Source organism: Nicotiana sylvestris, chromosome 6, assembly GCF_000393655.2.
Source record: "Nicotiana sylvestris chromosome 6, ASM39365v2, whole genome shotgun sequence".
Taxonomy (NCBI): Eukaryota; Viridiplantae; Streptophyta; class Magnoliopsida; order Solanales; family Solanaceae; genus Nicotiana; species Nicotiana sylvestris.
In genome coordinates, this window is record NC_091062.1 from 80,446,031 (window position 1) to 80,463,754 (window position 17,724).

At 37.9% G+C, this 17,724-nt stretch overlaps 2 protein-coding genes across 2 annotated transcripts; both read left to right on the forward strand.

The window, feature by feature from the left end:
* The first annotated feature begins 372 nt into the window (after window positions 1-372).
* On the forward strand, window positions 373-1,071 carry LOC104222720 (uncharacterized). The gene has a single exon (XM_070148674.1). The coding sequence runs from the start codon at window positions 373-375 to the stop codon at window positions 1,069-1,071; it is 699 nt and encodes a 232-aa protein (XP_070004775.1).
* Window positions 1,072-13,088: 12,017 nt separating this feature from the next.
* LOC104222717 (small ribosomal subunit protein uS2-like) lies at window positions 13,089-16,140 on the forward strand. The gene is made up of 5 exons (XM_009773994.2): window positions 13,089-13,317; window positions 14,519-14,781; window positions 14,862-15,059; window positions 15,249-15,450; window positions 15,784-16,140. Exons 1-5 carry the CDS (start codon window positions 13,185-13,187, stop codon window positions 15,876-15,878), a joined length of 891 nt encoding a protein of 296 aa, XP_009772296.1. The 5' UTR covers window positions 13,089-13,184; the 3' UTR covers window positions 15,879-16,140.
* The last annotated feature ends 1,584 nt before the right edge of the window (window positions 16,141-17,724 follow it).

A 17,724-nucleotide genomic window follows, 5' to 3' on the forward strand; every position in this document is an offset into this window, starting at 1 on the left:
AGACATTATGGGTATGTCGGGGCCCTATTCCGGCTATGTTGCAACACTTATGTTCTTTTAGAGGCTCATAGACAGGTGTCGGCTCATGTATAGTTTGGTATGCCTTGTCGGCTAGTTTTTGTTGTATAGTCTTTCATAGTAGCGTGGTAGCTCATACCTTATATGTAGTTTCTTGATTGTCTGGTCATCCCCTGCTATGTATATGCATGCCATCATATTTTATTGCTGGTTGTCCATGATCTAGGTCTACCATTTATATTGATCTCGTCAGCCTTAAAAGATAATAATGAAGGTTAGATGAAATGTACGTTGGTGCTCGGCAAGTGTGGTCGGGTGCTAGTCATGGCCCTTCAGTTTGGGTCGTGACAAGGGATGAAGGATGGGATCCACTTATTGATGTCTCCATTTTGTATCAAGCATGACATAGTGATACCTAATTTTGATGAGTTCTATGTTAACTCTGGAAGATCTCGACGCAAAGTTGCAGAGCATACCATTTCACATCACTGTCGTGTTAATGTATTTATTAAGATTATTGATTGTCAACTTCATGAACTCAAGAAGCGTTTTAATGAGGAGACAACATATTTGCTTATGGGAGTCGCTTGCTTGAATCCAGTTGGCTCATTTTCTAGTTTTGACATCAAGAAGATATTGAGAATGGCTGAATTATATCCTGATGATTTTGATGAAAATATTATGATTACTCTTGAGAATCAGCTTGCGACTTATATCGTTGATGTCTATGATATTGATGAAAGGTTCTCTAATTTAAAAGGACTTGGTGATCTTTCTGAAAAGCTAGTTAAGACAAAGAAGCATTTGAATTATCTATTTGTGTTTTGCCTAGTGAAATTTACATTGCTCCTGTCAGTTGCCACTACTACAGTTGAAAGAGCTTTTTCCGCAATGAAGTTGATCAAGAGTGAATTGCGAAATCGAATGAATGATGAATTTATGAGTGGTTGTTTGGTGCCTTATGTAGAAAGAGAAATGTTTAATAGTGTTTCTGATGAAACAATTATGAATAGGTTTCATGAAATGAAAACTCGTAGAGTACAATTGGAATAATATATTAGATAATTTTTTCAATTAATAATAATTTATTTTGTTAATTTCTTTATGCATTACTTCTTCATATATTGAATCCGCTTGATGAAAATCCTGGGTCCGCCACTATAGGTGAGAGATAATAGGTACTCGGTAAAATCATGTGTAGATTAACTCTTTATACCAATCATAAAAAGGATAAAGATAATGAAGTTTCACGAGTTTAGCTCATTTATTCCTATAGGAGGTGATACAATACAATGGGTGACCTATAACTTGCCAAATTATGTATGGTAAGTTAATTCTCTTGTACTAATTTACTAATCAAGTGGGAGGTTATGGAAGACATAAATCATTCGTTTAGCAAGAGAAAGTGAAAGTGATTTAAAGGAGAAATCTTTTGAATTAAAGAGTTGTTTGTTGTGAAAAAAGTTACAAAACTTCATTAGTAATTTGGAGATAAACAGTAAAAGAGATGATAACATATAAATTTCTGTCACAAAATTTAAACAGCAGTACGGAATGATCGAAACATTTTTAAAAATAATCACTTTCTGGTTGTTGGCTAAAAATCAGCTGCTATTTCAACATTAATTGAAATTAAGCTACTCTTTTATGAGTAAATAATATTTGGGACAATATGAAACTCCACATATCAACGATACATAATTGCTTCTTCTCCATACAAAAACGCTTTTTCTTCGCGATCTCCTTCTCGAACTCAAGAACACTCATCTAGGAATCAACTTTTTTTAACTTCTCATGACACCCGACAAGTGATTTTTTAAAATTTGTTTTGCAACTTTTCTTCTTAAAAGTCAAGACCCAAAACACAATCCTCGTGATGACGCCTATCGTAGAACTAAGCAAGCCAACTACTCAACCATTTCAACACAACAAAAGCTTTGAAAAATACGGAAGCAGTTAATATTTAAGGAAAACCTTATAAAAGCAGAATAAAATTCGCAACTCAATACAAAATCTCTCCCAAAACCGAAGTGTCGCCGAGTACATGAGCATCTATACAGGGATATAGTCTAATACAACATCTTGGGAATAAGAACTGAAATATAAATGAAAATAAGGAGAGTCAAGGTTTACGAACGCCATGCAGCTACCTCGATAATCTCCGAATATCCTAACTCCACAACTCAGCAGTCGCCGTGACCGAAAGTGCCTGGATCTGCACACGAGGTGCATGGTGCAGCGTGAGTACAACCAACTCAATAAGTAACAAATCTAACCCTTAGACTGAAAGTAGTGACAAACTTAACTGAGTTAGTTCAGTATAGAAATAACAGTGCAGAAACGTAGACATGCTTTCAAGTTCAACAGTTAACTCAATACAGTAAGATAGATCAATTCTGAATAAGTTGAAGAATATAACTTCTCTACTTCTACATGCCAATGCACATGTTGTATGTGATGCACCATGCTGAAAGCCTCGTGTGCTCACACTCTCGAAATGCTCAATCACTCAGTATTGTATATGGCCAATCCGGCATAGGAAAGATTCATCCTGGAATATATACATCAACCGGCCATCAATCACTTAATACTGGGTAGGGCCAATCCAGCCCATGGGGAAGATCCATCCCCGATTATAAATGCTTCGGACAAGATCTATGTCCATGAACTTCTTAATCCTCTCCTTCTCAGTGGGAACCAACCAAATTGCGTGACGAGCCAACTCTGAAAACCTCATCTCATATTGGGTCACAGATATGCCCTCCTGGTGTAGCTACTTGAACTGCCTACGCAACTCCTCCATGCGGGTCTATGGCACAAAATTATCCAAGAAGAGAATGGAGAACTCATGCCATGAAAGTGGTGCGGCACTGTTTGGCTTACTCTTATCATAGGCCTCCCACCATCTGAAGGCAGCTCCTGATAGCTGAAAAGTAGTAAAGGAGACTCCACTAGTCTCTAGAATACCCATTGTGCGAAGAATCTGTTGACACCTATCCAAGAAATCCTGAGCATCCTCTGACTCAGCCCTACTGAATGATGGAGGCTGAAGCCTCCCAAATCTCTCTAGTCTCTTCTGCTTCTCATCACTCATAACGGGACCAACCTAGGCCTAAGCAACTACAACCGGCTGGGCTGGTAGTACCCCCGGTGTCTGAAGTCCATACACTACCTGCTCTGGAGTACGAGCGACGGGAGTCTGAGTAACTCCCCCAGCCTGAGAAGTGGCTGGCGCGGCCTGAACAGAAACCGTTGAGCAAGGCTAGTGCAACAATTAATAGTTTGTTCAAAGCCTCCTGAAAGCTTGGAATCACAATAGGCACAGTTGGTGCCTGAGTTGGTCCTACCAGCTCAATCACATCTGGAACCTGCTATTCAGCTGGAGCAACTGGTGGATCTAAAAGTGCTGCGCTAGCTACTGTACAAGTTGCACCTCGTCCTATACCGCGGCCTCGGCCTCTTATGGCCCTAGCTGGTGGTACTGATAGCCGTCTGCCTGATCTAGTAGCACGTGTCCTCACCATCTGTGAGAGAATAGAATGACAGAAGTTTACTTCCTGGAATCAAGAAATTCGCACGACAAGAATACAAGAATGTGGAATTTTTCTAAGGGTTTGGCAGCCTCTCGAAGATAAGTACAGATGTTTCCGTACCGATCCGCAAGACTCTACTAAACCTACTCATGACTCGTGAGACCTATGTAACTTAGGCTCTGATACCAACTTCTCACGACCCAAAACACCAAGTGTCGTGATGGCACCTATCATGATACTAGGCAAGCCGACAACTCATACATACCAACATCTTGAAATTTAAACTATACGGAAATAAGCTTAAGTAAGTAAAAGTCTCATAAAAACTATATGAAAACACCGCAACTCAATACAGAACTTCCCAAAACCCGGGTGTCACTAAGTACACAAGCATCTATACAATAACATAGTATAATACATTGTCTAAAAAAGTATTGCTGAATAAGTAAAACTGAGAGATAGAGGAAGGAGAGTCAAGGTTTACGGATGCCAAGGCAGCTACCTCGATGATCTCCGAACTGATGAAACTCCAAAATCAGTAACTACAGTGCCCGAAAGTACCTGGATCTGCACACGAGTTGCAGGGTATAGCGTGAGTACATCTAACTCAATAAGTAACAAGTTTAACCTTTAGGGTGAAAGTAGTGATGAGCTCACACAATACAGCCCACATACAGAACTAACAGTACAAAAATTACAGAAAAAATGCCAATAATATCTCAAAAAATTCATAATCTGCAAGTAACAATACCGGAATGTAGACATGCTTCCAAGTATAACATTTAAACTCAATACAGGTAAAATATACCAAGTCTGAATGATATGAGGTATATGACATCTCTATATCTACATACCAACATTGTCACGACCCAAAATCTCACCTATCGTGATGGCGCCTATCATGGAACTAGGCAAGCCTCAACTCGACATCTCAATACAATAGAACTTTTAAATAAAGGCAGAAGTAGTTAATATTAAAGAAATCTTTTTAAAAATAGAATATAACTCCAAAATTACTATACAATCCATCCCCAAAACTCGGTGTCACTGAGTGCATGAGCATCTAAATGATAAGAACAACCGACTGATAAAACACTGTCTGAAAATATAGAACAATACAACATGAAAGGAAAGGAGAGTTAAGGTCAGCGAACGCCATGCAGCTACCTCAATAATTTCCTGAGTCTGACTCCTCAATCAGCAACCACTGTGACCAGAAGTGTCTGGATCTGTACACGAGGTAACATGGGGTAACGTGAGTATACCAACTTAGTAAGTAACAGAAATAAATAAGGAACTGAGAAGTAGTTATTAGCTATGCAAATACAGTTATCTCAATAACTTTCAAATAAGAGTAGTTATACTTTCGATTTAACAGTTTTAGTCTCATCAGTGCGTACTCTAATAAACCAGATATCAAATATTCCAGAAATACGCACGACATGGACAAATAGCAACTAAGTGTAGCAATTAACTGAAAACAAATATGGCCTCTCAAGGCAACAGTAACTCAGCTTATCTCTACAGCTTAATCACTCGGCTCTCAGCCCTCAATAATCATACTCAATAGGTACCTGCGCTCACTGGGGCTGTGCAGACTCCGGAGGGGCTCCTTCAGCCCAAGTGCTATAAACTGCACGGACAACTCACGTACTATAATATAATATCTAGATCCGCACGGACAACTCACGTGCTATAGTATCAATATCTGGATCCGCACGGATAACTCACGTGTTTCACGGACAACTCAAGTGCTATAGTATCAATATCTGGATCCTCACGGGCAACTTACGTGCTATAGTATTAATATCTCACAACTAGGCCCTTGGCCTTACTCAGTATGATATCTTTGATTCCTTTGTGGTATTCTTAGAAGGCGATTAATACTAGTTATTAATTATTGTCTCAAGTTACTCGTAAAGTGGTCAAGATCCGAATCTATTGTTTTGATTTGCTTTTTAAGTAAAGGCGTTTGATTTCTTCCATAAATCAAGACGTTGTTACTTTGATCTTGTCAAGGCTATAGAACTTGCGTTCTTGGAAGTTCTTGGAATTCTTTCCTTGAATTCTTCCCATATCCTTTATTTTCATCTCTTTAATTCTAGTTGTTCAATTCCTTGTTGTTATTGCTTCCGCATTTACTTCTCAAATTCTTAATCTAATTTGGATTCCCGACCTAGTTGTTATCAAGTGGTATCAATCTCTCCAGTCTCTCGGACTCTCAGAAATCATATAAACAGCCCAAATAGAAGTAATATCATGTATCAACAATATACAGTAAGAGACAAAGACATAATAAGCAAGAAAAGCTATGACTGAGTACGAACGGTAATTTAGCAGCTAATTCAGCAAGTACACGACCTCTCAGGTCTCAACAGTGATCACATAAGGCCTAAACATGATTTCTAACATGAAGTATAGGCAATTTCTATGAAAACAGAGGGAACATGTATTAAATAGTAGGCCAATTGATTCCATAGTCTCACGGGACGGACCAAGTCACAATCCCTACGGTGCACGCCCACATGCCCGTCACCTAGCATGTGCATCACCTCCAAAATAGTCATACGACACATTGTTCGGGGTTTCATACCCTCAGGACCAGATTTATAACCGTTACTTACCCCAATCCAATCAAAAATCCTACTCCGAAATGTCTTTGTCGCTCAAATCGGACTCCAAACGTCCCGAATCTAGTCACAATTAACTCGATTCATTCAATACATATTATAGGAATTAATTCCATATGAAAATAGTAATTTTCCAACAAAATCCGAAATTAACCCAAAAATCGCCCGTGGGGCCCACGTCTCGGAATACGACAAAAGTCACGGAATATGAACCCCCATCCAACCACGAGTCCAACCATATAAATTTTACCAAAATCCGACATCGGATTGGCTTTCAAATATTAAATTTTTATTTTTGGAAGATTTGGCTAAAAAAATAATTTTTCTTCCATAAATTCATGGATTCATGATGTAAATGCATATGAAATCATGAAATATAATCAATATAGGATAAGGAACACTTACCCCAATGTTTTCACGTGAAAATCGCCCAAATCGCCCAAGAATCGAGCTCCAAAAATTCCAAAACGAAATGGCAAAGTGACTGATTTTTGTGATTAAATGTTTCTGTCCATCCATCACTAAAAGCGATTTTCGTCACTAAAAGTCTACTAGAAACAACTTTACCAGCCCTTATTCAATTGACCATAACTTTCTGTACAAATGTCCAAATGATGAACGGTTTAATGTTCTTAAAACAAGAATGCAAGGGCTACAACTTTCATGTTTTGCAAATTTTCAGATTCCTTATATATTTCGAGATATAAGCTTCCAAAGTAGCCTCCTCGCATCAGAAAGTTCTGGAAAATTTCAATACAACATTATCAACCTTTATTCAATCGATCATAACATTCTGTATACATATCTTTAGCTTTCTGTAAACTAGGATACAAGGGCTACATCTTTTATGTTTTCCAAATTTACAGATACCTTATAGATTTCGAGATATAAGCTTACGAAGTAGGCTCTGCGATTGTAGTAGTTGTTACCATAGACAGTTTTTGCAGAAATTTCAGCAGCTTCAACAAGGCGCCAAACTATCCGAACCTCATCTGAAACTCATCCGAGCCACTCAGGATCTTGTCCGAAAATACCAAAATTTCCCAAAATACAATACGAACTTAATTTAGGCTTCAAACCACATCAAACAACGCCGAAATTATGAATCACGCATCGAATTGAATTATGAGTTTTCAAATTTTCCAACTTCTATATTTTTGCACCGAAACATATCAAATCAATCCAGAATGACTTCAAATTTTGCACACAAGTCATAAATGACATAATAGAGTTGTATCAATTTTCAGAATCTGATTTCGACCCCGATATAAAAAATTCAACTCTCGGTCAAACTTTCCAAAAAAAAATTATTTTCCAACTTTCGCCAAAATGCGTCGAATTGTCCTACGGACTTCCAAATCCAAATCCGAACATGCTCCTAAGTCCAAAATCACAATACGAAACTATTGGAATCAACAAAATTCTATTCTGGGGTCGTTTGCTCAAAAGTCGAATCTCTGGTCAAACTTAAGAAATCTTTAGCCTTAGATTTCTAGATTCCGTTAAATAGCGATAATTTGAGCTTGGGATCTCCGAATTCGATTTAGGGCATATGACCAAGACCCAAATCATGATACGGAACTACCGGAATGGGTAAAACTTGGGTCCGGGTTCGTTTGCTCAAAATATTAACCGAAGTCAACTCAGTTGAGTTTTAAAGTTCTAATTCACATTTTAATCCATTTTTTACATAAAAACCTTCCGGAAATTATACGGACTGCGCACACAGGTCGGGAAATAATTAATAACATTTTTCAAGGTCTTAAACACCGAGATAATTATTTAATTTAAAGATGACATTTTGGGTCATCACAAACATGCATGTCGTAGGTGATGCAACACAATGAAAGCCTCGCGTACTCACACTCTCAGAGTACTCAACCTGACTGTCTCAATTCTCACTCATCACACTCAATCACTCAGCACTGTACAGGGTAGATACAGCCCAAGTGCTAATAAATCCTGTTGCAGCGTGCAGTCCGATCCCATCGTGAATGGATAACAAGTGTGCTCACTGTGGGTGTACAGACTCCTGAGGGGCAGATCAGCCCAAGAGCTATAATAAGACAATCATGGTGTGAATCAATAAAGTCTGATGCGGCGCGTAGCCCGATCCCATAAATATCACTCACAAACAAGCTCTCGGCCTCACTCAATCATCAATCTGTCCAATCTCTCGGGCTCACAACACTCATGCTAAGCAGCCCAAATCAATGATACGTGATGTGACAATGTATGATAATAGAGACTAAGATATAATATGCAATGATGAATGCGACTGAGTACATAACTACAATTAAGCAAATAACTCAACAACAAAGAACGACCACCGTGGGTCCAAATAGCACTAGCACATAGCCCAAACATAATTTCTAACATAAATCACAGCTCAAGTGCTCTAACACATAGGGTACAGTAATAATATTCAGATAAGGTAGCTACACAGTTCCACCGAATTGACTGAATCACAATTACTACGGTGCATACCCATACGCCCGTCACCTAGCATGCGCGTCACCTCAATACCAATCACATAGCATGTAATTTCAGGGATTCATACCCTTAGAGCCAAGTTTAGAAGTGTTATTTACCTCAAACCGTGCAAAGCTCTATTTCAACAAGCCTTTGCCTCGCGCATCGGCTGCCGAATGCCTCGAATTTAGCCACAAACAATTTGATACAGTCAACTCAAGCTATAGGAATCAATTCCATATGAAAATGCTAAGTTCTTAATCAAAAGTCAAAAAGTCAACTCAAAAGTCAACCCACGGGCTCACTTCTCGGAATCCGATGAAAGCTAGAAAATCTGAACATTCATTCAAGAACGAGTCCAACCATACCAAAATTACTCAAATCCGACACCAAAATCTTGCTCAAATCCCCAAAATTTGGCCTAAGAAATTTTCTCCATTTTCCCCAAATTTTCAACCCAAATCACTAATTAAAAGATGAAATCAAAGATATATTCATGTAATTTAACCAAAACCATGTAAGAATCACTTACCCTAATCACTCCCTAGAAAATCTCTCGAAGAGTCGCCTCAGTCTAAGCTCCCAAAATCAAATTGTGAATAAACTCAAACCCTCGTTTTTTAGACTTTAAATTCTGCCCAAATGTCCCTTCTTCGCGATCGCGGGAAAAGCTTCACGATCACGAAGCACAAACTCAACTGCCTTAGAACTTAGATCTACGTGATCGCATAAAAATCCACACGAATGCAAAGCACTAACTCTTCAAACCTACGCGATTGCGACCCTCTCCACGCGATCGCGAATAACAAAGCGTGTGACCAGCTCCTGCCTCATTTCCTCTTTGCGAACGCGACTACGCCCATGCGTTCGCGATACATTAATTGCTCAAACTACGTGATCGGAGACCTCACCTCACGATCGCATAGAACAAATTCCCATCAGTGACCAACAAACCTTAGCGATCGTGGACCTATCCACACGGTCGCATAGAAGGAAACTAGAACACACAACTCCAGTAGGCTTCGACAATCTTCAAAATCCCATTTCACTTCGTTAACCTTCCGAAATTCACAGGCTCCCGGGACCCCAACCAAACATACCAACAAGTTCTAAAACATCATACGAACTTAGTCGAGGCCTCAAATCATATCAAACAACATAAAAATACGAATCGTACCCCAATTCAAGCCTAATGAACTTATGAACTCCTAACTTTTACATTTGATGCCAAAACCTATCAAATCAAGTCCGATTGACCTCAAATTTTGTACACAAGTCATAAATGACACAACAGACCTATTCCAACTTTTGGAACCAAAATCTGAGCCCGGTAACCACAAAGTCAACTCTCGGTCAAACTTCTCAATTTCTAAAACTTCTAATTTTCCAAGTTTCGCCATTTCAAGCCAAAATCAACTATGAACCTCCAAATTACTATCCGGACACACTCCTATGTCCAAAATCACCCAACGAAGCTACCAGAACCATCAAGACTCCATTCCGGAGCCATTTACACATAAGTTAATATCCGGTCAAGCTTTTCAGCTTAAGCTTCCAACCTTGAGACTAAGTGTCTTAACTCATTCTGAAACATTCCCAGAATCAAAATCAATTATTCCGGCAAGTCATATAATGATAATTGACCATAGAATAAGCAGTAAGTAGGGAAACAGAGCTACAACACTCAAAATGACCGATTGGATCGTTACCCCTTTATAATTTCCTTATTTATTTCTAACCCTTACTGCTAAATGTGTCTATATATATATATATATATACTTTGAGATTGTCTTCTTACAAAAGAGAGCACCTACATTGAGAGAACACAAAGCAAGAAGTAAATCGCGAGAGCAAGAGAGAGATCAAACTGAAGAACCAAACCTTGATATTGAAGATTCCTCCAGTTCTTTAGTTTGTCAAAATCTTGTAATAGGTGTTTCAAAATTACAATCTTATTTGCTTAGTTAAGAAGTACTTCTGAGAAGTTTTTCTTTGTAAGAGAATTCAAGTCTTGGGCTAGAGTTAGCTTGAGCGTTTTGCTCCAATCAAAGTGGTTGTAGGCAGTCAAGTGACTAGGATTTAGTCTCTTAGATTATAAGAGTTTATAACCTGAAATTTCTCATTGTTTTAGTGAAGTTTTGTTGAGAAAAATCTCGGAGCTGGATCGTAATGTTTACTCTCTTAAGCAATGATGTTTTCAATGTAAAAATCTCTTGTGTTATTTAAATTCGTACTTTACTAATTCAACTGTTTAGAGAGAGAACGTGACAAGACTCATGTTTTTATATTGGTGCCTAAGTGTTGCATCAAATCTAACAAGGCTTTGTCAAAAGATTTCAATTGGAGCTTCTCGCCAAGCAAGATCCAGAATGCTTCAATCTTTCATAGTTCTCATATAAGTCTGAGCTTTAACGCGATGTACTGATATTTCATATACAAGAGCTTTAATTCTGGCACATCATCCTTGAATTTAATTTTGCAATTTAAAACTCCAAAATAATATCATGGAGTTCGAATTTATAAAAGTAGAAGTCCAGGACTCTACCAATTGAAAAAAAAAGAAGAAAGATTATCATTAAGTTATTGCCTGACTCTGAAATGGAAATGGTGGAGCATGGATAACATGACTTATTTACGTTTGTTTTAAAAATTGAAAGTGTCGGAAATCTACCATTATTTAGTAAATATTGTTTTGGGTATGATGAATGAGATGAAGAGTAAACAGTAAAACAATCATTTAAGGCTTATTTTAATGAAGAATTAATTATTCTACAATTACATTTCAAATGGTAGTTAAATATTAATCAAGGTTGAAAAACTGGCCAACCTACCCCATTTTTACGGAATGATTCTCGAGATCTTATCGTGCAAAGACTAATTTTCATAAAGCATTATAGTTTAGAGCCTAATAACTATAATTTATCTAATTACTATTTTTAGCTATTGTTCAATTGTTACCAGCTTAGCTTGTATTTGTATTGAAACGTACAACGAATACAACATGTGTCAACTGTATTTGTTCGCGCAACGAATACACATGTAATCAACTGTATTCGTTTGTGCAATTGTATTCATTTGCGCAACGAATACAACATGTATCAACTGTAACTAAGGCGAAATACAATGGTGTATACAAAAGATAGAACTTGTATCGACTATATTCGTTCGCGTAACAAATACAACCAAGGCAAAATACAGAAAAATAAAATGCTCTTGTTGAGAGTCAAACTCAAGACCTCCGCTAAATAAGCGGACACTCTAACTGACTTTGCTACGAGAGTTTGTTACTCTCTTGTTTCAGTTCAAAATAATTAATCTCTTGTTTTATGGATTTACTATAAAATTCAAATATAGTTACGAATGATAACTTTGATAAAAGTATAACTACAAATGATAAATACAATATATATGTTTGATGTGTCGCGTAATTTTTCCTTGTGCAAATCACCCTAAAATAGATAAAAATTGCACGGGGCGCCCTATTTGGTCGCCCTCATTTAACCTATACCTATTTTTTTTTTAAAAAACTTTTAACTTGTACCCACTTCTTAAATAATTTCAGCTCCCTTTCTCCTCATCCTTCTCCATCACCATCACAACCTCACCCCCCAATATAATAAACGTAAAGAGTACAAGGTTTTCACTGGCCGATAGGCCATAGCTACTCAGTAGCATGGATGGAATTATAAAGCCACAAGAAAACTCTAATCTATTCTAGAAGAGATTTGCAGGCATTCCTCATTGCAACAGTCATCTTTTATGATTATGTGTTCCCAACCCTCTGTTAATGTCATGCCAACCAACTGTCATCTTTTAGTCTGTTTCTGTAGTTCTTAAATCCTCGATCTCAAAGGTAGCTAATACCCAAGGATTTACTGTATGTAATACATGTTGCTTAAATGATGTCCATATGATTCTCCGAAGCATGATATTTGACGATCCTAGCACCTCGAATAACTGAAATCTCCCATTTACAACACAAAAAGAGCTGAAGTTTTTGTGTTGTAACTCGAAACTTCAGCTCTAGAGCTGAATATTAATAGGTGGTAAAAAAATTCAGCTCTAGCATGTACTATTAATAGGTGGTAAAAAAACTTCAGCTCTAGTATGTAATATTAATAGGTGGTAAAAAAAAGATTCTCATTTACAACACAAAAACTTCAGACCCGGCTACTAGAATGCTGAAGTTTTGCGTGATTGCCTTTGCTACTTCAGTCCCGTATGCTGAAGTTATGCGAAAAAGCGGGTACGCTTACAATTTTTTTTGCAAAGCGGGCACAGGTTAAAATGTGACACAAAAAACGGGTATAGATGTAAATGCCCCCTAAAAAGCTACATGGACCAGCCCAAAAATCCACAATGGTTCAGCCCAAAATTCCACAATGGTCCAGCCCAATAGAAGTGACCTTTTATAGTCAGTTCTTCGATACAAAAAGGGTTTATAGATGCGTTGGTGATAGTCTCGATCTGCCGCAAGCCAAAAACCCTAGTAGCAGCAGACTAAGCGAAGGGGAAGAAACAGAGCACAACTATGGCGGCGGAAGGAAGAACACTGTCGACAAAAGAAGCCGACATACAGATGATGTTGGCTGCCGAAGTCCACCTCGGAACTAAGAATTGTGACTTCCAAATGGAACGTTACGTCTTCAAGCGCCGCAACGACGGTATATATACTCTTAAAATGTTACTACTTGTCTCTTTCCTTCAATATATGCTCACTTTATGATGATGGAACATTATATATTAGCAGTGAATACCACGAGTTTATGCATAAATTTTGCAAATGCTTTTAGTGATGCACTTTTATCGAACTATTAGATTTCAATCAATCAATTATAATCCTATAATCCGTAAATTAATTCGTTAGTCAAATATATGTAGTGGATATTTTTTTGATGACGGGTGTCCAAGGCCAGTTTACACGCACTTCTCTCCTACTAGCACATGTACCAGGCAACTCTATTCCCCAAAGCTTAGCGGATGAGAAGAAATCACATTGCGTTTATTGTTTGTGCTCACCCACTTTATTGAACCCGAGACCTCATGATTCCCCACCCACTTTATTGACTGCTAGCTACACCCTTGGGTGCAATATATAGTGGAATTGTTAGTGAGGAGTCATATAGGGTCACTCTTAACTAGTTTAGGGTTGAGGTTTAGTTCACGGAAAATCAATTGTATAGTTGTACCCCGAGGGACAGCACGCATTGAATGAAAAGAAGCATCTTTAAATTGCTAAGACTGAGTCCTATATGCGGCAGATTTGTTAGCTTAGTCTATCTGGAAATGCTGGTTACACTACTAGATGATCTTTTCAATGCTAACAACAACTATGCCTCTGTCCCAAACAAAGTTGGTGCCAGCAAATAAATCCTCATTTTTTTCTTTAAGTTCAACTCATATTATCATCATGCCAAACTGAAATAAGAGTAGTGGTGAAAATAAGTTAAGTATTAATAATATTACAAGTTCTTTAAAAAAGCCTATTCCTAACTCATCTATATGTATCTTTTTCTTTTGTTTTGCCCTATATTTAGCTAAGCTTGTATTGACTCCAAGGATTTGTAGGTCTTTCGAGACAATTTCTTTCCATGTGATTTTAGGTCTACCTCAGCCTCTTTTAACACCTTCATTCACCATATGTTCACACTTACGGGCTGGTGTATCTCTTGGGTGACACAAGACATGACCATATGAATTACTTAGTTGACATAGAATCATTTATTTCATAGTGATATTTTTCACTGCAATATTCATCCTCTGTTTTTGACTACTTCCACAAAATATTTCTTCGGTCTGGCTTTTGTTTGGTCTAATTTAAGTACTAATCTCTGCTTATCTTGACCTATCTATTTATATTCTTAGGTATCTACATCATTAACCTCGGAAAGACATGGGAAAAGCTTCAAATGGCTGCCAGGGTAATTGTTGCTATTGAGAATCCTAAGGACATAATTGTGCAATCTGCCAGGCCGTATGGGCAGAGAGCTGTCTTGAAGTTTGCGCAATATACTGGTGCAAATGCAATTGCTGGACGTCATACCCCTGGAACTTTTACCAACCAGCTTCAGACCTCATACAGTGAGCCAAGACTCTTGATTCTCACTGATCCAAGAACCGATCATCAGGTTTTTACATATTTTCCTGATACTCATCATCTCTTTTTTAAGCCTTCCAATGATTTATAACCTGTTTGAATACTTTGCAGCCAATCAAAGAGGCTGCGCTTGGGAACATCCCAACTATTGCTTTCTGTGACACTGACTCTCCAATGCGCTATGTTGACATTGGTATCCCTGCTAATAACAAAGGAAAGCATAGTATTGGTGTTCTTTTCTGGCTCTTAGGAAGGATGGTACTGCAGATGCGGGGTTCCATTAACCAAGGACATAAATGGGATGTCATGGTAAAGACTATATCTTTAAGCTCTAATTTCATTTTGCCTTTGTTGGTTGCATGCTCCTCTCAAGTTCAATTAATAGCTTAATGCTCCATTTTGCAACCGGTACAACTGAATTTTAATAATAAATTATCACTTTTTTTTTGCTGTGAATATCGGTTTTTCATTTGCCTGTGTTAATTTCCATTGTTGCAGGTCGATCTCTTCTTTTACAGAGAGCCTGAAGAGGCTAAGGAGCAACAGGAGGAGGAAGCCCCTGCAATCGATTATGCAGACTACTCTGCTGGTGCTGCCCTTGGTGGTGACTGGTCTAGTAGCCAAATCCCCGAGGCCCAGTGGACTGGAGATGCTGCACCTTCTGGTCCAGTAGTTGCTAGTGGTTGGTCTGGTGAAGGAGGTTAGTTTGTTATACTGTTTCATGAAATTAGTTCTGGATATCGACACAGGACAGAGCAACTGCCAAACTAGTCACTCTATATCGTTCGTTTATCCCCCTTTGTATATTGCTAAGGTTATTGTCATATTTTCTGCTAAGAAATTTGATCATAGTTGGAAGTTCTGAGATTGTGTTAGTGGATGGTGGTTTGCTCGTCTCTTTTTTCCTCTTGGACTGTAGTTGATTCTCCTCTGCAATCATCTGATGATTTCGATTTTTTTTTTCTATTGTTTAGTGAAAATTTGGCGGCACTGATAACTTTACATTTCTTTTTTTTTTTTGGATGAACTGCAGTGGCTGAAGGAGGAGGCTGGGATACTGCAGCTGCACCTGTTCCAGTTCCTGTGCCAGATGCCGCCCCTACTGCTGGCGCCACAGGCTGGGAATGAACCTGTTTCCTTTAGGAAACTCTTCTTCCCTTCTGGATAAAGAGTAGACATCGTGTGTTCTACAATAGTTTTGTTCATGGCATAGTTAAAGGATTTTGACTCTTGTGGATCTACTGAATTGTTTAGTCATTGCTAGCACGGTTTTTTTTAGAGAATTTCAAAGTGGTTTTGTTATCAAGAGGTGGAAACTGTCCAATTTATTATTACTGCCTTATTCCAAAATGGATAACCAAATTCTCTTTAGGAGGGTTTACTTTATCAACTGTTGATTTCGGCCATTCAATTTATTTTAATTTGAAAATTCCATAACTGCATGAGAAGCATAGTACATTTAAAGCTAGCAAAGTGTTATAACTATTAAAGTTACGCATTTCAATGTTAATAACCCCAAATAATTAAGTCATGACTAAGTCAACGGGAAGGGGTTAAATGAGGAGAAGAAATGTATTGACACATTCTCAATGTATAGCAGAGATAATTTCTCAATCTGACCTTAAACCGATTGATGAGGAGCGAAGAAAGATGCCCGCTTGAGATACAAAAGAGCCTAAGTGGAAATCTATATCAGGCATCGATGTGAATCTGAACCATATTTGATCTGAAGGTGGTGGCTTTATGTATGGCCTCATAGTTCCTTGAATGGATGCAATCCTAATACCTAATGAGAGATTACAGATTCAGTGCTTGTGCAGAAGAGCTTCTTCCACAATTTGTTATAGAACAAGAGACAAATGATTCAGAAACCAATTGTTATAGAACAAGAGACAAATGATTCAGAAACCAATAGTACTAAATTAGTATAGTGCACATTTTGATTGGTTCACAAAATCTAAAGGTTATTCTATGTTTATGGAACCACAGAATGTTAAAGAGTGTTGTCATCAATCTCCTTTTTCTTAGAGGGTCAAGAATTAAATTGATGACTCCAAGTGGCTCCTATTTAAGGATTTGGTATAGTTGGCGTGACAAGTGTAGTGCTCCTGTCCTCCTGCACGTTTACTTTTCCTTTTCCAAAAAGTGAAAAGCAGGAATTAATAATAAGTTGACAAAGTCAACACTAAAATAACTCGGCAAGACAAGATGTATAGAGACTGGATTTAAGAGTATGATCTCGAAGTTATTGTCACAACCCAAATTTACACCTTAATGCCGGCGCCTAACCAAACTTGCTAAGCAAGCCAAACTCACAATCAAACACATGCAGTCTATTTTCATCAATTAACAGAGATGTATAATAATTAAAGATGGAAATAATCTCAAAGCAGTAACAATATCAGATAAAACCAAAACACGGCCTAAATACGGCCAAATATTGTACGACTCCCAAGACTAGGTGGCACAATTACACGAGCAAACTATGAAAATGAGAATAAGTTTTTATACATCACAAGCTGTCTGAAATACAAGTAAACATGAAATATGTAAGGAACAGGGACTCGAGAACTGCAAAGTAGATCCATGAAGTGCAACTCATCCTAAGTCTCCATGTAGTCTCCTAAGCTCAATCACGAACCTGAGGATTTGCACGAAAAGATGTGCAGAAGTGTAGTATGAGTACACCACAATCGGTATCATGTAAGTATCAAGTCTAACATCGAATAAGTAGTGGCAAGACTAGATGCTTCCGAATACTTACCACACAAGTATAATAATAACACTAAGAACTGAGATGGTAGATAATATCATGAATAACAAGAATCACATGCATCAATAATTCAAATATGAGGCATACTCTTCCAGTACATAAATAACCATACTGATGCTCAATCACGATATTGCAAGATAGCAATGCTCAAATAACGAACACGGGACTTCCAACTAGCATATAAGGATGTCAAATAATAAT